The 23010-nt window shown below is 34.2% G+C and overlaps 2 protein-coding genes across 2 annotated transcripts; both read right to left on the minus strand.

The window, feature by feature from the left end:
* Positions 1–9403: 9403 nt before the first annotated feature.
* On the minus strand, positions 9404–13652 carry LOC127085340 (uncharacterized). The gene is made up of 7 exons (XM_051025865.1): positions 12920–13652; positions 11494–11637; positions 10780–10852; positions 10505–10610; positions 10314–10410; positions 10068–10163; positions 9404–9981 (listed from the first exon to the last, which is right to left on the minus strand). The coding sequence occupies exons 1-7, from the start codon at positions 13448–13450 to the stop codon at positions 9820–9822; spliced, it is 1209 nt and encodes a 402-aa protein (XP_050881822.1). The 5' UTR covers positions 13451–13652; the 3' UTR covers positions 9404–9819.
* Positions 13653–14410: 758 nt separating this feature from the next.
* On the minus strand, positions 14411–17303 carry LOC127085352 (probable plastid-lipid-associated protein 4, chloroplastic). The gene is made up of 6 exons (XM_051025870.1): positions 16891–17303; positions 16658–16771; positions 16328–16426; positions 15771–15845; positions 15344–15411; positions 14411–14801 (listed from the first exon to the last, which is right to left on the minus strand). Exons 1-6 carry the CDS (start codon positions 17209–17211, stop codon positions 14729–14731), a joined length of 750 nt encoding a protein of 249 aa, XP_050881827.1. The 5' UTR covers positions 17212–17303; the 3' UTR covers positions 14411–14728.
* Positions 17304–23010: the final 5707 nt, after the last annotated feature.

Raw genomic sequence — 23010 nt, forward strand, 5'->3', positions numbered from 1 at the left:
GATAATTTTGAAATCTTGAAATAATAAAAACCATTTTTCTTAAAATAACAAAAGTAATTACTTTTAAAAGCAATCGATTTAAGGAGTATCAACAGTAGTATAAGAACCGGTAAACTCTAAAGTGCGGAACATTGTTGGTCTTCCCCAAGCTGTTGGTTTGATCACTTTTTCCTGCCCAACAACAAATCAGTCGCCCCAGCCGAGTTGGTTAATCACCTCCCTATCTGAGTTGTAGGCGTATATTCGCAATGATTTGCACAGATTTGGCACAGAGTTTTGTTTCCCGCAAGTCCCCAGCGGAGTTCACTCTTGATCCCTCGCCAGCGTTGATTCTTGAGCAGTATTTATGGCCATCTACAAGGTTGTCTCACATTTGATATGATGTTGACCTAAAATTCTCTGCAGAGTTGATAATTCAGGTCCTCAGCAAATCTTTTCTCCTTCCTCAGCAGGGTTTGAGATATTCAGAGATGGATGATTTATATTCATCCCCAGTTTTTTCTCCAGTCGATGCTTCCATCCTGTCGAGATTAGCCGAGTGTTGTAGCGATGATTCAGATCAGTAACATTTGTATCCTTTGTGATTGTTTGTCAGCATGATCATCAATCATGTATACATATACATTCATACATCAGATATTTCATTATGCATTATTATTGCATTTGATTCCTTATTTTCTGATCCTCTGCTATGGTGATATTATATTATCTGTACGGATTTGGTGCGTCTGTCCTTCCTCAATGATAGAGTGTCAACCCCTTAAGCAGAAAGAATTTAGAAATTGATTTTTTGGTAGTAATAAAACTATTCCAATTACAAAAATGATAAAGAAACAACCGTAATAAATGAAAAAAAGGGCATCTTTCACCCAGTATCGAAGGATTTGAACTACGATTTCCAGATGGATGGGATAGAGTATTCGTATATCTGACACATAATTTAAATATATAAATTTATCTTCCAAAAATGGATAGGATAGCTTAATTGTCAGAAAAATGGAATTTTAACGACGATGGCAAAACCCTCTGGTACTATTTGACAATCCAAATTTTTATTATACCCCCAAAATGGATTTTTGTTAGAATCATTAGCCGAAATGATTAAATGATTTTGTTGATACATTGGAGTAATTAACCGTTTTACAATTACTAAACTATATTTATTGTCATAACCTACATTTTCCAAAAAAATGGATCTATGAAAATTATGACTATAATAAGCAAGTCCATAAATATACTCCCTAAAAAAAAGTGGGTATAGGAAGTCATGTTGGCGACATCTAGACCATTCTAAATATACTTGATATTCCTTCATTTTCTAAATTATATTTGGTCAAAGGATCAAAGATTCGTTGGATTCTCAAATGATACATAGTGTGATACAGTCAAAATAAGGTATTTTATATCTATATTTGAATTGAAATAAAAAACAAATATGAATAGATACCTAGAAAACGAGTTAAAACCGATTAATGGACTATCTCCCCTCGCTTGTTCCTTCTCATTTTTCTAGAACAACAAGCTAGTTAGAAATCCTTTATTTTTTGGACCAATCGCTCTTTTGATTTTGGAAAAAAATACTTTATCAATATACTCTTTCTTCTACACATTTCTTGCTACCCCATAACACATTTCTTGATATTCCTTCATTTTCTAAATTCTATTTGGTCAAAGGATCAGAGATTCATTAGATTCTTAAATGATACATAATGCGATACAGTCAAAACAAGGTATTTTATATCTATATTCGAATTGAAATAAAAAACAAATATGAATAGATACCTAGAAAACGAGTTAAAACCGATTAATGGACTATCTCCCCTCGCTTGTTCCTTCTCATTTTTCTAGGACAACAAGCTAGTTAGAAATCCTTCATTTTTTGGACCAATCGCTCTTTTGATTTTGGAAAAAAATATCTTTATCAATATACTCTTTCTTCTACACATTTCTCGTTACCCCATAACATAATGGGTTATAGCTAATAATTAGGAATCATAACAAAAATCCTTAATCCATTCGTGGGAAAAACTTTTTTCATAGCAAACACTAATCCTTTTTTAACGTATAATTAGATGTGGTAATCATTCAAATAAAAAATGAAAGCTCATTGCTTTTTGTTTCCCTATAATTGGAGCAGCTAAGCTCTATCCCTTTATTAATTCAACCCAACGAAATTCATTTGTTTCGAGTCAACCATTCAAAGAAAAATATTGGTCGGATTCAATATGAATGAAAATTTTTAGAATTCACCGTTGATACGACATGCTGCTTTTTCCATTCATTTCTTTCTGGATCAGTCGCGGTCTTACAAACCCTACCGATGGTATGGATGAACTAATTAGTTCATAGAAATATGTAAAAAATGAAGTCGCACTTAAAAGTCGAGTACTCTACCATTGAGTTAGCAACCCTAGTCAAATTACAAACAAGGATGTGTATAGCCAATCGCAATAAAAAATGCAATTCTATAAATAATAGAATCAAATGTTACATATTATATTAAATTACAATGAAAAAAAAATGATATACCACTTGTTACGTGTTTATGTTGAAGTTTTAAGGCTGATACTTTAAAATGGAAGTGAACATGTGGTGACAAATTTAACCCAAAATTTTATCTTCAGCAGGAATCAAACTATGGGCACCACAGTTACTTGGAAAGATAGTGTACCACAAGGTATATCATGATTGTTTATTTGTTTCACGAATAAAATATATATTAACATATTCATAAGAGATGCATACCAAATGCATTCTACCGGATTCATTCAATTAAAGTTGATCAAACAAATAGTTGAGAAATAAATGCAAAATTTAAGGATTGAAAAACAATAAATACATTTCCAATTAAACATTAATTCATAATCAGTATTAGCTCATCAATTAAAATTCGTTTTTTACATAATAAAATTCGTTCTTTACAAATAATCATATCTCAGTACATAGGTTTGCTCATTAAAATACCTTATTTGTTTACTTGAAGGACACCAAAAGAAGTGTTGCTTATTAAAATACTTTTTTGTTGGAGAATGTATCATATAAATACCATTTATATCTTTCAATTGCATACTATAACAACAACAATAAAATGTATCATATAAACAACTGAATTCACTTTTGTAAAGACATGTTCTTCGCAAGTTCCCCCCCCCCCCCCCCCAACCCCTTCTCCATTGTGACTGGTTATACTGTAATGCATAATAAATTTCTTCAATTGTAGCATTAAGATCTGTCGAGCACCACTTGGAAAAACACCTAGTCGGAGCTTAGTCCGAGACTCGTCGGAATCTGCATATTCCACCGGAATCTTCATCATGTTCTTGAGCTTCAATAGTTAGAACTTCAAACTCGCACCATTTCTATAGTTTCTTGATACGATCTTGTTTCTGCATCCACATAGAATCATATCCTCATACTTACATGCCTCAATTCCTCACCATTTCCATTTAATTTAGCTTTTAGGATTTCATTGTTCTTCACAAAATGGTGAAATTGTTGTTGTTGTGTGATGTTGTGCTTACAATAGTCACATGTATAGTTTTCATTCTTTGAGCTTTGTTCGGTTTGATCTTTGATGAATTATTGTTGTTCTTGGTTGATTAGTGAATATGATGAATGTTCATGAGCATGAGAGAAAATGAGGGAAGAGAGAGGGAAATAATGGGTTTGATCCAATAATAAGAGCATATGTCACATCAACGCCAAGTGTATGTCAAGTGGTCTTCTATTTTTACTTTGACTAATTGAGAAAACGGAAAGGACTAACGTGAGTCTGTTTGAACAACTAAAGGATCAACTTGGAACTTTTAAAAATTAAGGGACCAAAATGGACCCCTAGATAAAGTTAAAGGATCAAAAATGGCATTTTTCCTATTTATAATTAAATTATGCGATAATTGATTATGGGGTTTAGAAGGGTGTCACACCCGACAACGCACCAAAACTTGATAGGCCGCGAGTATACGACTATAGTGAGTAATATAAAAAGTATCGAATCCACATAAACCATTTATCAATTATTGTTTTCTATTGTTTCGGTGTGTATATAAGGCTTTATGTGAAACTAATTTGTTAATGCAAAAATACAAAATAATTGACTTCTTTAATGTTAAAACAAGAGTCCAAGACTATGATTCTTTTCTCCCGACTTTACTCATACGAATCTCCATATTAATCATAACGAGAATTCAGAATTTTGTAAAAAAATATCAAAACTAGCAGTAATGCCCACTTTGGTTGACGCGTCACCGAACCTCAAAACTCGTAAACATCTGCTTTCGCAACATGGAATTTAAGTTTAAAAATATTTTACAAAGAAAAAGTATTCTCTCGATCAATTTTGGTCCATTCTCACAAGTATCAAAACATATCGTTCAAATTATTAAGTCGGATAACGTTTTCACCCTTTCAGCGTGTAAATGGTATCTCTCCACTTTTACTTTCATAACAAACTTATTTATTTTTTAAAACATAAATTATAAAAAAAAATTACATCATTCTCGCTTCAATTATTATTCAAACAATTCGCATGACATTTGTCGGCATGACGGTCCCCGTATCTCAGACTCTATGCAAAACCTACTAAGACATAATTTTAACGGTAAAACAACATAAACATACATAACATTCATAAAAAAAAATTGGAACCTGAAATAAAGTAAGGGAACATGAAATTAATAATGCTTTGAAGGGAGAGTTTCGGTCCAAGAGTACATCAACAATAGCAAAATGCAACAGAATAAAGATACTTGAAACTTGAAACTTGCAAAAGTAAAACTTGGATCCCTGTAATCAGTTAAAATTGTGTTTTAAGTCACTAACACAGTAGTTGAGAACTCAAGAAATCTTGTAGAAGCCAAGAAAAACGCCCAAGAAACTAACAGTATCGTGTTGGAACTGCTTAAATGTGGATTTTCTGGTACGTTATGATCGAAGTCACCCCTGATAACGGTCTGCCCGTCATGATGTGGAGATTCATCTTTTGCATCATGACGGCCTTCCCGTCATGGGATCTTCAGTTCTGACTTCTTTTCCCTTTTGGAGTCATTACGAGCGTCATGGGTGATGACGACCCGCCCGTCATGGAAGTTGATTTCTTATTTTCTTTACTTCTTCATCCCTTTTCCTTCCACAATCGAATTTCCATATACGTGAAGCACAACGAAAATATCTAATTTTTATAGTAAAACTTAGATAAAGACATAGAAAACATGGATATAAAACTAGATAAAAACGGTATAAATACTTGTGATCAGTCAATACGCTACAATTTAAAAGAGTTTAGAAGGGTTTTTATAGATTAGTAATATGTGTTCATATGTTATGTTTGTCAACCTTCTTGTATTTGACATAATTTTTGGAAGGGTATTTTTGGATAAACACCTCTGAAAGTGTGATTAAATGTAAACATTTTTATCTAAAAATAGAAACATGGATGATCTTGATTCTAACTTGTGGTTTGTTCTCCATTTTACAGATGTTGAAGGTAGAGGACACCTAACTTTGAAATATGAAATATGAAATATATAAGTACAAATTATTTTTTTCTTTTAAAAATCCAATCAATACAGATTACTTGTTAATTTGAATTATATGTAGATTGAATTCACAACAAGAAAAAGGTTTTCAAAAAATCATATCTAATCAATTCAATTAAACCTTATTATAAGAACTTGCAATAAGATCTCTCATTTTTGAAAAACAAAAACTCACCCACTTGACCACCGGAATCCAATATGTCTTGAGTACAAAGCATTGATGTTATGTTTCACTTGATCCAAAGTCTCGTAGAGTTGCAAATAATTGTTACAATTAATTCATATTCAGTAGTGTAGTATTAGTTTCGTTAAGCTTAACCTAGTTAGTGTAGGTTAGTATCGTTGCCTACGTGACTTTGTTATTTGTGTATATATAGTACTGTAGCTATCAACAGTTGTATCCACTGAGTATGTAATAGCTGTAAGAGCAGTATGTGTAGTAGTGTGTGTGTGTGTGTGTGTGTGTGTCTGCAACCATTTACTATAACCGTTTTAGTAGAGTAGTTGCAATTTGTTAGACTTTATTCTCTCTCTTCTTCCATCTTCATACAGTTCACCTTATGCACCAATAATTGGTATCTAGAGCTCCGGTTCAGATCCACATGGAAACACGAGTGAACTGTGAGACGTTATGTGATTGATTTTGTTTCTTGAGTTCGTGTTGAACTTTTGATTGGAATCATAACATAATCATATTTCTTGATTCTACGGGATTGGGAAACACTAGTATTTAGTGAGATCTGAGGTTTGCACAAGGTTGAAGATGAATGAAAACGGTAATCTGAGTACTAAGCTTCCAGTGTTCGATGGCAAGAACTGGAATCGGTGGTCGATTCAGATGCGTGTGTTGTTTGGCACTCAAGATATTCTTGATCTTGTCAACGACAGTTACGTTTAGGTTGCACTTATGACAAATGCAACGGATGCGCAGAGAAATGCTCAGCGAGATTTGAGGAAGAAGGATCAGAAGGTGTTTTTCTACATCCATCAGTGTGTGGATGTGATTGTATTTGAGAAAATCGTTGATTCAATGACGTCGAAGGCTGCGTGGGACACACTGGTATGGTGCTACGAAGGTGATGCATCAGTGAAGAAGGTGAAGCTTCAGTCTCTATGTAAGAAATATGAGAATCTCAGTATGAAGAATAATGAGAAGATATCTGACTACATCTCTAGAGTGATTCTGATCACAAATGAGATGAAGTGGTGTGGAGAAACTCTATCTGAAGAAAGTATAATTGAGAAGGTACTTAGATGCCTTACTCCTCAGTTTGATTACATCGTTGTAGCAATTGAATATTCTAAGGATCTTAGCACCATGAGGATAGAAGAGTTGCAAAGAAGTATAGAGGCACAAAAGTTGCGTGTGATTAAGAAAAACTCTAAAATGGAGGTAGAGCAATAGGCTCTGAAAGCAACTTCTGGTAAAAAAATATCAGAAGCAGTCTTGGTCAGAAGCTAGAAAGAGATCTGATGATGTTCAGAAGTCAGAAACCTCAACTTCTGGAAGACAAAAGAGTGCTCGGAAGGGAAGGAGAAGTATGACAAGAAGAAAGTTCAGTGCTACTGTTGTAAGAAGTTTGACCACTTAGTTGTTGATTGTTAGTCAAACAAGGAAATGAAGTTAGCAGAAACAAATGTAGCTAGAATATATTCTGATGATGAATATGTGTTATCGATGGCTTCTGAATCTGATGAAAGGAAGTCAGAAGAAGCAAATGTACCTAGAAGAGATTCTGATGATAAATTTATGCTATTGATGGCTTTTAAATATGATGATGATGAACCTGTGCGATTGACGATTTCTGATTCTAAAGGAGACTCTTAATACGAGTTAGAAGATGACTCTGAATCTGAAGTTGAGTTTGATTTTGAATATGAGTCAGGATTAGAAGATGAGTCAGAATCTGAAGGTTGTGAAGAAGAGTCAGAATCTGAGGGTTCTAAAGATGAGCCAGAGTCAGGAGATGATTCTAAAGCTAAAGATGAGTTAGAGTCTAAGGTGACTCTGAAGATGAAGAAGACTCTAAAGGTGAGTCTGATTTTGAAGGTGAATCTGATTTTGATCCAAATTCTGATGATGATCCAGAATCAGGAGGTAATCCAATCTTTAGAGGTGGAGCTTCTGGAGGTGTAGCTTCTAAAGGAAGAACTTCTAAAGGTGGAGCCTCTGAAGGTGGTCCAACTTCTGAGGGTGGTCAATCATCTGATACTATTCCATAATCAGAAGGAGATTCTGAACAAGTTCAGAGGCCATAAAGAATCAGACAAATGTCGATAAGATTTAAAGAGTTTGACATGTTGCAAGATATTGAAGTAGATTATGGGGGAGAAGTCGTTCAGTGTGTCATATTAGTAGACTTTGAACCGGTGATTATTGAATAAGTTCTCAAGAAGAAAGTGTGGCTGAAGGCTATGAAAGAAGAACTTGAGCTTCTGAAGAGATTCAAGCTGTTGAATTGTAAGACTGTTGTCGCACCTTCAAAAACAAATCACAAATTGGATTCTAATTCTGAAGGTGATGATGTAGATGCCACAACTTTCAAGTAGTTGGTTGGCTCTCTGAGGTATTTGTGTAATATCAGACCTAACATTTGCTATGCAGTTGGAATAGTTAGTAGGTTCACGAGTAACCCGAAGTGGTCCCATTACCAAGCTATTGTCAGGATTCTGAGGTATATAAAGGGAACTCTGAAGTATGAAGTTTTTTTACCTTATGGAGGAAAGGCTAATTCAGAGTTGATGGGTTACTCAGACTCTGATTGGTGTGGAGACAGAGTTGACAGGAGAAGTACTTATGGATACTTGTTTAAGTTTCCGGAAAGTCCTATTTCTTGGTGTTCCAAGAAACAACCAGTTGTTGCTTTGTCAACTTGTGAAATAAAATATATTGCAGGTATTGTGGTTATGTGTCAAACTGTTTGACTTCTGAGTTTACTGCAGGATCTGAAGATCAAGGTAAACAAGCCTCTGAAACTGATGATCGATAACAAGTCTGCAATCAATCTTGTCAAGAACTCAGTGCTACATGGGAGAAGCAAACATATTGAGACTATGTATCATTTTATGAGAAGTCGGGTTCAGAATGGAGTGATATAAGTTATGCATTGTAGCATCCAAAAGCAGTCGACAAATATTCTGACAAAAATGATCAAGACTGATCAATTTCTTCACTTGAGGGATGAAATTGGTGTTGATAGTTTTGGTTAATTTTGATTAGCTGAATATGATTTAATGGATGATGTTAGAAGTAATTTATATTCAGTAATGTAGTATTAGTTTTATTAAGCTTAACCTAATTAGTGTAGGTTAGCATTATTTCCTACGTGACATTATTATTTGTGTATATATAGTATTGTAGCTGTCAATAGTTGTATCCGTTAAGAATGTAATAGCTGTAAGAGCATTATGTGTAACAGTGTGTATGTTTAACAGTGTGTGTTCAACCATTTACTATAACCATTTTAGGATAATGGAAATTTGTTATTCTCTCTTCTCTCTCTTCTTCCACCTTCATCCATTTCACTTACTGTATGGATAGGGACCGCCTCAAATCCAATTTTCCTCATCCTTGTCAATTAATGGGTAAATAACGTGATATCCACTATTGTCCTCAACATCAACAATTCAGTGAATATGTTAGTGCATGAAAAAGACATCTCATAAATGTACAGTCTTAGATAGAACTTGGTGAGTTCTTCATAAACTTTATACAAACTATTTCAAGAAACTATTGAGAATCTTAAAAAAAACGACCCAAAAATAATTTAGACATATCACAAGCTACTTTTAAAAGTTCTTACAAATAATTACAGAAGTGTTCACATCATCATAAAATGTCCCGTTATTTTGCAATTGTTTCCAAGTACAAAATCAAGAATAATAAAACTTAAATTAGTTTGAGTATCATAGTACATCAGTTCAGAGAAAACTCACATGCCTTAACTTTGTTATTCATAGGGAAACTGGCTATAAGTTCTATTTATTTGTAATCCACAATAAATCTGAGACTTCAATATACATTACCACCCTATTTTGTAAATTTAAATAAAATAAAATATCTATACTTTTTTTTTCTTCTTTTCAATCCCCTCTTGCCCACAGCAAGAATTCTATCTCCATTTACAATAAATATATTAAATAAATGATATGTATACACTTAGAAGTTATGAACTGTAGACCTCCCCGCCATGATTTCTTTTTGCTAAGTGATGCCCATTTCAAGCATAGCATACTTGAATTCAATTTGTTGTTTCCACGTGCATCTTTAATCCATAATGTGCTATTCTGCAATGCTATTTCCAAATGCAGGAGCAGGAGTATCATCTTGAACTATTTCTTCAACTGGGTTTTCCTTTGCCCAGACAGCAGCATCAAGATATCCAAGCTCAAAGAGTCGGTCAAGCATTACATCTTCTGCTGGCTCAAGTGCCCAATTGAAAAGCTGAAACGATTCAACCCAAAATACTCATATCCGTTTACTTGTCATTTTAGAAGATTATTATGCTAATTCATAAAACTAAGTGTTACCTGACGAGGGCTAGACGCGTTCTCGGGATTACAGTCTGGACTAATTCCTATCCCTTCCAATCCAATTAGACCTGCTGGAAAAGCACAAACACGAACCTGTAAAGCGGAAAATGTTCATCGAGGTTAAAATGTGATAATGAACTAGATAAATGGAAAGTTTTTTAAGGCCTTCAATTGCATTTAAAGGTATCACTAACTAATCAATCAATTGGGCAAATAGTCAAACTAGTAACTAAATAAAAATACCGTTTGTGCTGCAGATGTCGGTGGCATAAACAACGTCAAACCCCCATCTATGCATAATCGATTTCGAAACATTGTTGCTGGCTTTGGTGCAAGATATCTGGAGGGAGTATAAGTTTGAAATTCTGTTAAGCATCTATGAAGAGTAAAATCAGCACATGCAACCATGGTAATATAGTATACTGACAAATCACCCTGGAATAAAGGAAGAAGTAAAAACAGCATTGATGAGATCTTCCTTAGAATCAAACTGATCCACCAATAAACCCCTGGGTCTCCAAAGAAGCTGTGTCACAGCAACTGCAACAGAAGGACATACTAAGACACGGCAGGACTTGAAAAAAATTCATAAGTATGTGTTACTTCCAGTCCTAAAAGTAAAAAATAAGGAGAAGATTTTCCAGTTCAATTCATTGTAGAAGCCAATTCCATAGCTAAAATGGCTGAATTGCAGACTATCCAATATTACCTCGAATTCTCCCATTGGATCTTATATGAATATCATCTGGCAAAAATTCTTGAAGAATATCACGCAGAACAGCCTATGGAGAGAAAAAGATTATGCCACAAAATGAAATTATATATATTTTTTAAAGAACATCACACTATGAGATTTGAACACTCCTTATATATATATAAAAATTGCAAGATATCACAATTAAAGAAAATCTCAGATTTCCATCATGGATAGTAACTAACTAAGTCACATTTTCACAGACCTCTGCACATCATATAAAATTCCATTCAATTTCAAAAACAGTTATATGGATTAAAAATCCCAAAAACAATTCTATCTTGTAAAAGTACTGAAGTGGTTTTTCTTAAACAATTCATTCGCTAATAATTGATACTTAACAGTAACTTTCAGGATAGGTTCTACCATTCAGAATTTCCAATTGAATCCAAAGAAAGTGGCATAGCTTTACAGAGAAAAACAGTGGAGAGGTAACACATATTCTTGTATAACCAAATCCTATCTATCGACTATTTTAGGCTCCAAATATTCACAGACCTTATTTCATGTTTCAAAACAAGGTAAACTGGACTTTAGACTATCTACACTTCAAGCTCAAAGGGTTCTTGCCCACAGGACAAGAGACCAAAGGAAAACATGAATTGACTACTAAGATTAAGAGCAAAACCAACTAATTGAAGTACTTTCAGTTAAAGAATAGAGTCATACCCCCAGCCGAAATGCAGTCCCCCGACTTCGACAATCTTCAGCCAATACTTTAGTAGCTCTCAAGGCTTCTTCCATACTAGCTCCAGAGGCAATCACAGCACAGACTATAGCTCCAGCAGAAGAACCAGCTAACGGTGTGGTTTCCTAGACATGCATAATAGAACAAATGTTGTCAATTGTGGATTGCAAAAAATTGTGGTTTGTTTTAAATTCTGCTACGCAACAGTGCTATATCACCTCTATTTCATAATATTTTGTACTCTCCCCATCTCAAAAAACATCCCATTTGCAATATTTTACCCTTGAGCTGGGAGACTCTAGAACCAACGAGTTTGCAAGTTGCGCTACATCCGCTTTGATATAAAATACCAATGAAACATTAATTACATTTTTCTACCAATATATCCTTATTTATAAAATCTCAACTCAATAACTACACCACTAACTATAATGAATAAAAATAATTTACTAAATGGAACTCATACAATCATTAAAATCAACCTAACTAATAATTTTTTTAAGAACCACGCACGACTAAAATGTGACATTTTTTATGACAGAGTGCTTTTTTTTAAAGATAAATAAGAATTATATATATAGGGAAAAAAAGGAAGGAGGCACAACGGGCAAAGTACAAGGTATCCTGGGGAATGCACAAGGAATACCAATCCCGAGAACATACCAACAGAGAGCCAGAAAGAAGATAGAGTGCTAAATAGCACTATTGAACAAATTTGCAAAAGTTATTGTTATAAACTCGAGACTCAAACCAAGAATTCAGACATAAATGTCTTAACAAAATAGTAGATTAAACGACTTGTGGCACATGCATAGTACACCAACAGAAAAATACAGTCCAAAGTGCCTAGAAGCTATTACCTAGCAAAGCAGATTCCAATTTCACACTTGACATAGACACAAAACACAAAACACAAATCACTTCAAAATAAACAAGATATATTGTGATTAAACTCTAGAAAACCAGGTCAAAAGTAATTCCTCAAGCATCCAATTGGAGTCCATCCCTAGATAAACATAAAAAGCTTATAAATAATTCCAATTCTATTTCAATTTGTAATTCCCATGAAAGGAACAAAAGCCCTCTAACTTAAGTCTCTTTTGATTGATTTGTTTGAACTTATCTTATTAAGCACCATAGACAATGACACGACACGACACCCGTGACATCAGTAATAATTTAAATAAATAAATAAATTGAATATAATGACATGTGTTAGTCGGGAACTCATATCAGACACCCGAGTATATCTAACACATAAGCACTTCTAACACGGTTTAAAGCTTATTTTCACAAACTCTCAACAATAGATTATGAAATACTAAATTATATAAAAGTTTATTCAAACATGACCTTGATTGGTAAGAGTAGAATTAAAAAAAAAAACAATAAAAAATGGACCCGAACCTTAATGTAACCATTCTGAATAAGAAAATGAGCAACACCGAGATGATAAGGAAAGAGAAGACCAGCGGCGGAGAAACTAAAGCCAGGGGTAGTTACAACACGCCTATTGCGTTCCGCTTCAACGTCTTTCACTCTCTGCTCCCAAATGACATCAGGTTGAATCTCATCTTCCATAACAGCTCCAATTCTCTCATTCGAATTCTCAAACATTGCAACGGGATCGGAATCGGAAGCAGGAGTTCTGCTCTTAATGAGACGCGAAGCAAGGCCTAAGAAGAGTTCCCCGGTGGCGACGGCGAAGGATTTCTTTTCCGGCGGAGGAGGAGGCGAAGGAGTTGTGGAGATTTGGTGGACGCGTGGTGTGTGATGGAATTGGGTGCGCGTGAGGAGATGAATGGGGTTAGTTAACGGGAAACGGAAAGTGTGACTGTAACCGTAACCGTAACCGTTAGTGTAACGGTGAGCTTGGGAGGGTGAGAAAAGGGAAGATATGGTAGGAGAAGGAGCCATGCAATTGCAACCCAATCCCATTGGGTTAACGGAGTAAGAGAGGAGAAGACGGTGAGATGAAACTAACTTAACTCCTCTAACCTCTTTTTATTTTGTTTTGTAATTCGTGAAGAAAGCGTTGTTTGTTTCTTTATTACTTTTTAGTTATTTCGATTTCCACGATCACTGTCTCTTTCTTTTGGACGGAGCCCGCTATTTTAACCCCATTTTTGCTAATGCTCCCACGTTGCTAGTATTGCTAATTGTGATTTAATCATTCAATTACAATCCTTCAATAATAATATAAGTAAAGTTTAATGGACATGTAAAAAAAAATATACACAATCCCTCAATAAAATATTCCTAATATTTCTAAAATATCAATATAATTTAGTGGATACATATGATTGGATAAAAGTGTAAAATTACTCTATTAATGAATATTTTGGTTATTTAATAAATTTAAAATGTCAATTTTTTTATAAATATGATAAGGGAGAATATATTTTATTTATATTTATAATTTTTTGATTAATTAAAATGAAATGTATTATGTTAACTTAGTCTATCAATTCAATTATCGCGTTCCATTTATTAAATTTAAAAAGGGTGTTAGGTTAACTTCAAGTGTATTAAAAGTTTATTAAGTTCAAAAATTCCATTTTATTCTAATATAAATTTCTTTGCAGTTTGTTTAATTTTTTTATAATTGATTGAAAAATTTAATTCGATTCAATTGTATACCGTTTAATTTATATCAGTTTTTAAATATTTAATTTATAAATTATTTTTTTTATTAAAATTATAAAAAATTTAATAAAAATTACATATTCTTTTTTCTCTTTAATAAATACCAATTTATTTTTGTACCTACCATTATTGTAAATTTTTTTCATATATTAAACTACTAGAAAAGGAATAAAAAGTAGTTTTTTCGTGAAATAAAAGTTGTTGATATTATTCTCAGAAATTAAATTGAATCTCATATTATTTTTTGGAAAATTAAAATGAACTTTGACTCTACGATTAAATTTGAATATCTTAATGCGGACTTGTTTGACCTTCAAAAGTATACATATTGGCGTATTAAGAAAACAATATTTTATAAACAAGAAAAACCAATATTTTAATATTGGTTGCATACGACCAAACAGTTGATGCAGACATTCACATGATCCTTATCGATTTCCCTTTCCCAACATAACATGATGAGAAAAAGCTTGACTGTTGTACATAAATTGTGAACCATTTCTTGACTTGAATTTTTGGTAGCATTGATTCATGTTGTCAAGTGTAAGTTGAATTCTTGAAGAACACCCTTCATGTAGGGACTCTATAAGATGGATCTACCATTTTCAATATAAACAGGTTGCCTCTATTACCTCTTGATATTCTGTCAGAAAAAATAAATTCATACTTAATCAGTCTGGAATTCAAATCCTGAATACTTCTTATTAATAATGCATTTAGAGTCGTCTCAAACTTTTGAGATGTTCTGTATAAGAAATTGAAGTTAACTTTAGTTGAGTTGTAAATTTTAAAAAAAAAAACCTATTTAATCGTAAATTTACTGTAAAATATGTGTATAGATGCCTTTTTTGCAATAGCTTAATCATGAAAATGTAAGGTCCTGTGTTATAGGCCGTCTTGCACACCCTCAAAGACAGTCCTGAATGGATTATTCCCTGAAAATGATGAAATGTAGTACTACTTTGAACTTGTATAGTTGTATATGCATATATAATGTGCTTGACAAAACTAGTATTTAACTATATATATTCTACTAGTAATAATTTTAAGTGCAGCTATTGTTGAATTGCAGAAAGAAACCATATTCTATTAGGAATAATTTAAAGTGCATCTGTTGTTAAATTCCAGAAAGAACAAAGATGTGAACATGAGATAGGACAATTAATTCTATGAGTGTCAACTTACCTTAAATCTTGATCCAAATAAGTAATTTCCAATTCGCCACGACCACTCCCAGGTGATTTTATAGGTATCTGTAATTACCATTGTACACTCATTTGTCAAGAAAACATTCTTCGCAGATTTGGTTTGACTGCGGTCGCACATCTCATGCATTCACGCAGTCATCAGATCAATGATAGTTGTTGGATCAAGAGCAAACAGTCTTGGTTTCAAGTTTGATTTTTTATAGTTTAAACAAACAAAATATACTTATTTACTACACCATCAGATTAAGATACAATGAATATACTGCGTGAATGCAGAGCGAATAATCCAAATCCATTCTCCAAAACACAAACCTTGCCAGCAATTAGCCGCAACTTAAATGCGTGATTTTCTGCTAAAATATGAAAAGTATAGGCTAAAGATATGAAAATTGAAAAGTACTTACCAAACTAGCAATCTTGAAGAAGTCAAACTTGACAGCCACTTTTCTTGAGTTAAGTGGTACTAAATTGGCAGTGGCCTGAAACAATAGTCTAAACTTGAGGGATGTAGAATATTATGAATTTGGTGAAGTTAAACCTACACTTAACCAATTATTTAGATTCATTTACTTATTCACTTAGCACATAGCTAGGATTTGTTCATCAAAAAGCTTGAAAATGGTCTTCAAAACCTATGAAGCACAGACAGAAACACGGACACCGGCATTGGACACGACACCGGTAATAACTTGGAAAAGAAAATTGAACACAATCACATGTGTCGATAGTGACTATCTCACATTGGACACACCTTTGTTCAAATGCATTAGTGCAGCAGAGTTCAAAATATCATATTGCAACAAGACATTGCAACTTAGTTTGGCATGCTCGTGTTCCTTTAAGAATCATATTATCTCCTATTGAACAACTCATATCAAATCCAGATTTTCCTTCTCATTTCAACTATGTAGATTTATACAATCTAAACAGATATTCAAACCAGTGGTCAGAATTGTAGTACCTGGTTGAAGAACGGCCAAGTTTCTATATTTTGAGCTCTTAATGTATCTGCATTAATTGCCTGATAGATCTTTCCATTTGGTCGCAACAATTTCGGTCTCTAAGATAGTTTAACATCAAGGAATTATCACTTTATCAAAGAAAATGAATATATAAATATAAAAATGATACTAAAAAACCAAACATGTTATAATTAAAAAGGCCGAGGTTGTCCACACACACACATTTATACAACATCTAACAGTCCCTACACCAGAGACTCCAACACAAATAGAACTTCAATACAATACAATCAAAATTCAGAATACATATAAAAGCTTTAGAGAAAAACCTTTGTTTGCAAAATTGATTGAGATGTTGTATACAAAAGCTCCCATTTTCCATTGAGCAAATCAGAGTTGAGAGGCTCCTTAACAGAATTCATAGCTTCAAGTTTACTAGCAATCTAGATAACACCCACATACAATCAATCACAAACCAACAAAACACTATGAAACATCGAAACCTAAACCTAAATTACCATGCATGTAACATGTTATTAGTGTTTGTACTCTTGAAACTAACCTTGTCCACACGTTGTTGGTCTTCAGAAGTAGCCTCAGCGCCACGGTCAAGTGGTGCAATTGTTTCATAGAGTTCATCTTTGAGGCTCTGAATATTCCTTTCTCTGTCTCCTCCAGTGAGAAAATCTTGGAAGAATGAAACCTTGTTTCTCCATTTTTTAGAATTAGATATGGATGGTGGTGATTTGAGGTGGGTGGTGTTAAATTGTGGGTGTGGGGGTGTAGAAAGAAGAATCTGTTGTAAAGGATGGGAATGAATTCTATGTTTGAATGGTAGAGTAGAAGTGGGGGTGGAGAGAAGAACTGCTGTGAGATGAATCATGCTTATGCACAAACATTTGTCGATATAAATGTTTTTAGAACATCTTCTAGTGGTTTAATAAGATATGTAGTGGATGAATCATCAACAGTTTATTAATAAGATATATTCACCAACAATGTGTTTACATATTTAGTGTAATAAGATAAATTATACTAAGCTAATTAATGGTTACTGAAAAATGAGATGAGATGCTTTGGTCTTTATGGGTTAAAACTGAGATGTTTGAATTAAACTAGATTAAAATCACTAACATTTTAGATTACAAATTTAGAAATTAATTAATAAACAGATAATTTAATTTGATAACTAATTCTATTCAAACCTAAATCATATGAATTTTAAAAAGGAGAGATTTTGAATATATCCTACTTAAGTGTCTATCGACTTAAAGTCGTCTAATTTAGTCTTTAGTGAATGTTTATTAGAATTTTGTTGGCTTTCACTAAATTTAATGCATGAAAAATAGTGAAAACTTAAGAGTATGATTTGAATCATGATCTGATGAGTAATATAACTCGAATTATACAAATATTTATTTCAGATCACATTTCTATAACTAAATCTATTGAACAAAACACGCTTATGATTTGAATATACATAATTCAAATCATGTATCCTAAATCGAATTCCTTTTAAAAAACAAACCTCATGATCCGAAATAATGTTTAAGATGATCTTAATCATATTTCTCGAACCAAATTTTTGAAGAAAAAAAATTTGACATGATTCGAATTAGGATATAGCATGATCTGGAATTATGGAATAAGTTGAATAAATTTCCTTAATTTGAATCATACACTGTCTTTATTTGACACAAACAAATAATTATAAAGATGTGATAAGTTTAATGTGTAAATGGGTTTATTGTCAAAAATCGAAGTGGCCAATTACGATCATAGGAATCTCGACGAATTTGATTTGTCGAGAAAGTAGTATCAACTTTGATTGAATAATAATCAGTCAGAGACCCGAGAGTTTATTGGTTTTGGGACTTAGTTAAATTCAGAGTACCCAGAAATGTTTATTTTCAAGCAGTCGAATGATATGTAAGTGGATAAGATCGGACAGTTATTTCATGACACATGAGAACCTGTCAAAGACGAAGGTTGCATGGAGACAAAGACATGACATATTTTGCTAAGTCAACCATTGTAGACGGTTAACTTAGGATTAGTATATAAGTAAGCATTCACTTATGTTTTAGAGGTTCGCAATTGTACATAAATTCTGTAAAACTCAAAGTATCTGTGTGTTTGTGAGAAAAGAGTCAAGAATGTATGTATATGCGTTCCATTTTTTATAAATTAAAGCCTTTATTTACAGTCATTTACTGCATTCAAATTCATTTTCAATTATCTTTTTTCTTTTAAGTTTTGATTTCAACGTCAAAACATGTTTCAAACCATTATTTTCACACAATATATCCTGGGATCTTTTTGAGTTTAATCCCTTAAATAAAATCAAACTTATTTTGCTTACCAAATTTCACAGTGAACAAATTGGTACGTCCAGTGGGACCCTTTTGTGTGAAAATCTATACTTTTCATTTTGAAAAAGTATGAGTGTGCATGTGATTGAGGAGTGGTAAGATAACAAAAAAATAAGTTAGAAACCCAACAAGGAGATACATTAGGAGAATGCTTACTCCCAGAAACAACAATGGAGAACAACCATCCAATAGCCCAGGGGAATGCACAGTCACTGCAAGTTCGACTGAACCAATCCCCCATATTGCTAGCATGACGACCACACCGTCGATCATTGTCATGCCGTTGACCACGACTATCGTCAATTGCACAAGAATGGGTCGTATTTCCCCCTCAATAACACAAAGTTACCTAGTGACTCCTAGACCGACTATGGCAACTAACTTTAGGCCTTTTGCCACAAGTTTCACATTGCATATGATTGGGCGTGAGCAATCTTATAGTATGACAACATCAATGATAGCGAACTTACATATTAACCCTTCGACTTTTGCTGACAATGTTACAAATGCATATTCGTCACTATTGGCATCAGGATCGGTCATAGGTAACCATGGTCGGACCATACAACCCCAATTGGGGATGGGATTCGGTTCCCAAGCGATGTCAACATTCACTACAAATTCAGTGATGGTGATAAGATATCAGATGGACAAAAGTAACCATGATATACTTAACACGCTTACCAGGCAAATGGGCAATATATTTAACCCTATGATTTAAAATACAAATCAGAGTTACCAATAATTGGCAACTCAAATGAATCGAATCGCTGATTCTTTTGGTGGGTGCCCCTCTGGAGCAAGTTCGATCAATTGTACAACCCCAAGTGGTTAGGACGATTTTAACAAGGGAATAGTTCTTGAAGAAAACACAGTAAATCAGGGACAACAATTTGTACCCCACGTAGTCAAATAAGGGAGGCCTAGAGAAACTGACCGCCCACCGGTTTTAGTGGTTAATCGAAATCAGGACACGTACCAAGTGGTCGACCAAGTCCGACAGGAAAATCTGGTAGGAGAAAATAACCTTGCAGCCATGGTCGAAAGAATAATGGCGCAAAATGGTGTGAACATGGGTCTGCATAGGCCAAATTATACATCTCCATTATCGGAGTATGTGTTACAAACCTAACTCCCTAGGGGACGGAATGTCCCTAAGTTCACCAAATTTGCTGGTGATACCAATGAGTCCACAGTCGAGTAAATCACTCAATATTTGACTGAAATGGGGGACATAGTGAATAATGAGAACTTAAGGATGAGATATATTCCTAGTTCTATTACAAAGAACGATTTTACTTGGTTTACAAATCTCCCTTCTCATTCCATTAATGATTGGGCTCGTTTAGAAAGGTTGTACCATGAACAATTTTATATGGGACAATCTCATATTAGTTTGAAAGAGTTATCGAGTGTGAAGAGAAAGTTCGCTGAATCTATTGACGACTACCTTAATAGGTTTCGACTGTTGAAAAAAAGGTGCTTTCCCCCAAGTGCATGAACATGAATTAGTCGAAATGGACGTTAGGGGCTTAAACTATTCTATTAGAAAGAAGTTAGATATATAACATCTAAGGGATATGGCCCAGATGGCGGATAGAGTTCAACAAGTTGAACGGTTGAAGGCTGAAAAAGCCAGAGTAAACAAAACTAAGAAAGAATGGGTGGCTTACGTCGACATTGAAGACAGTGACTTAATGACAGATGTCGAATATAACCATGTCGACGAAAACGAGGTCGACTTGGCCGAATTAAAATCGGGACCCTCATACATGTGCAAACTTCATACACCAGCAAATGGGAAGAACCCTTATGAACCTGAAAAGAGTGAAAAATTCCCCAAGAAAGCTTATACTTTCTATGTGACCAAGTGCGAAGAGATCTTCGATTCGTTGGTTGTAGATGGCCAGATTTCAATGTCATAAGGAGGAAAGTTCCACCATTAGAACAAACAAAGAAAATAGAGTTTTGTAAATATCACAATTTTTGGGACATAAAACTTCACAATGTTTTATTTTTAGGGATCTTATGCAAAGTGATTTGAATGGTGGGAGACTGAAGTTCGCTAAGGGAAAAGGCGCCCATGAAGATAGATTTTGACCCACTGCATGTCGAGAAAACCAGCTACGTTGAACCACTTAAGGTCAACATGGTCAACATCACTGAGGAGTCCTATAATTTAGACATAGGAGTCGAAGATGAAGTTGTCGAAGGCAGTGGAATCAAATAAAGGATGTCTACTCAAAGACTGGAGATAAGTTGCTTGAGTTCCTTCACTGATGCAAAGCTAAGAGTTCGGAGGTGATGTTATGCCCTAGGTGCAATATTGTGTTCGACAAGAAAGTTGATAGGAATGTGGAAGGTGCTTGAAAGGCCCAACAAAAGAAGAATCGGGAGAAGAACAAACTTCAATACCATTTTAACAAAAGGGGAGTCCCCTAGAGGAACCAACAATTTCTGACTCATATGAGGGGCAAGCTATGCACCTATGTGCTATCATCTAGTTTTCCCCAAGGGAAATGTGTGAGGCCTGCTGACAAGGAGGAATCTGACCACCAAAATGGAGAAATTTTTAGATAGGAAGGGGTTTTTCACTGATGTATCGAGAGAAGTTTCAAGTATCGGAGAAACGCTCTTACGGTCCCAACAACTACAAAGGGAAGAATTCGAGTTAAAGAAAACCTAATGGAGAAGGTTTCAGATGAAAAAGAAATCTGAGAAAGAGGTTGTTGAATCAAGTAGTAACAAACCGTACTAAAATTAAGTGAGAAACCAAGTCAAAAAACCAATTGGGAGGCAGTTGTTCTCCCCCGAACTAGTCAAATCGAAGGGAAAAGCAGGGGGGACAGCCCAAGAAAGATGAGTTGGTAATTGATAGTTTTGATTCAGGATCAGAGGATGATTTTGATGTGATATGAAATGTGGTGTCATTACTTCCAATGGAGTATGACTGTTTTACGGAGATACCTGAAATAATGGATTGTGACAAAGAGGAAATGGTGAGGCACAAACCTGTATGTTATTTTGTAATGAGCAATGGTTGCATCAAAGAACAAAATGTGTTCTTTGAAAGGTCGGATGAAGGAATAAAGAGTCACCTGAAGCCTCTTTTCGTAAGGGCGAAGGTTGAAGATGCTACAGTGAATAAGATTCTAGTCGATGGAAGGGTTGTTGTTAACCTTATGCCACGTTTCTTGTTGAAAAAAATAGGAAAATACGACATTGATCTGAGGCCGCGTAATATGGTGCTCTCGAATTATGAAGGAAAACAGGGCATGCGATGGGCGTTATTCAGGTCGATGTGACGGTTGGACCGATAAGCTGACCTATTGTGTTCATGGTGATTTCATCGAATGCGAGATATAACTTACTCCTTTGTCGGAAATGGATACACGGCGTATGAGTTCTACCTTCGTCGATTCATCAGAGGATAGCAATTTGGAGAAATGACGGAATCATGGAAAATGTGGAGGTAAATCAGCGTACTTCATGGCAGAGGTAAATCACGTGGATAAAATGAATTTTGACAAGAACCTGGCTAACATAGCACCTTGCACACCAGCAAGGTTTGCGTACATTCCTTTGGAAGATGCATTCTATTCTCTCAAGCTTCACCCAACCCACGAATTCATGTGGGATAGAGAAATCATTGGCGAGAGAAGTTATGGCATCATCTGACCAACTGGTTGGGGTGACGAATTCGACGATGATATTTGAGTTCAATGTTTTAAAGGGAATTTCGGCCTATATTCACCAACAATGTGTTTACATATTTAGTGTAATAAGATAAATTATACTAAGTTAATTAAGGGTTACTGAAAAATGAGATGAGATGCTTTGTGTCTTTATGGGTTAAAACTGAGATGTTTGAATTAAACTAGATTAAAATCACTAACATTTTAGATTACAAATTTAGAAATTAATTAATAAACAGATAATTTAATTTGATAACTAATTCTATTCAAACCTAAATCATATAAATTTTAAAAAGAAGAGATTTTGAATACATCTTACTTAAGTGTCTATCGATTTAAAGTCGCCTAATTTAGTCTTTAGTGAATGTTTATTAGAATTTTGTTGGCTTTCACTAAATTTAATGCATGAAAAATAGTGAAAACTTAAGAGTATGATTTGAATCATGATCTGATAAGTAATGTAATTCGAATTATACAAATATTTATTTCAGATCACATTTCTATAACTAAATCTATTGAACAAAACACGTTTATGATTTGAATATACATAATTCAAATATCCTAAATCAAAATCTTTTTAAAAAACAAAACCCATGATCCGAGTCAACGTTTAAG

The sequence above is a fragment of the Lathyrus oleraceus genome, chromosome 1 (genome assembly GCF_024323335.1).
Source record: "Lathyrus oleraceus cultivar Zhongwan6 chromosome 1, CAAS_Psat_ZW6_1.0, whole genome shotgun sequence".
Lineage (NCBI taxonomy): Eukaryota > Viridiplantae > Streptophyta > Magnoliopsida > Fabales > Fabaceae > Lathyrus > Lathyrus oleraceus.

Bases quoted from the DNA above. Each gene is read 5' to 3' on its own strand.
- LOC127085352 (XM_051025870.1), bottom strand. From the start codon at position 17,211: ATGATTCATCTCACAGCAGTTCTTCTCTCCACCCCCACTTCTACTCTA. The intron at 16,427-16,657 runs GTTTTTCTCTAA...AAACTATCTTAG, and splicing joins AATCAATTTTGCAAACAAAG to AGACCGAAATTGTTGCGACC. The intron at 15,846-16,327 runs GTACTACAATTC...CTATTGTTTCAG, and splicing joins CTTGGCCGTTCTTCAACCAG to GCCACTGCCAATTTAGTACC.
- LOC127085340 (XM_051025865.1), bottom strand. From the start codon at position 13,450: ATGGGATTGGGTTGCAATTGCATGGCTCCTTCTCCTACCATATCTTCC. The intron at 10,611-10,779 runs GTAATATTGGAT...CTTCTGTTGCAG, and splicing joins ATCCAATGGGAGAATTCGAG to TTGCTGTGACACAGCTTCTT. The intron at 10,411-10,504 runs GTGATTTGTCAG...TACTCCCTCCAG, and splicing joins ACTTCTTCCTTTATTCCAGG to ATATCTTGCACCAAAGCCAG.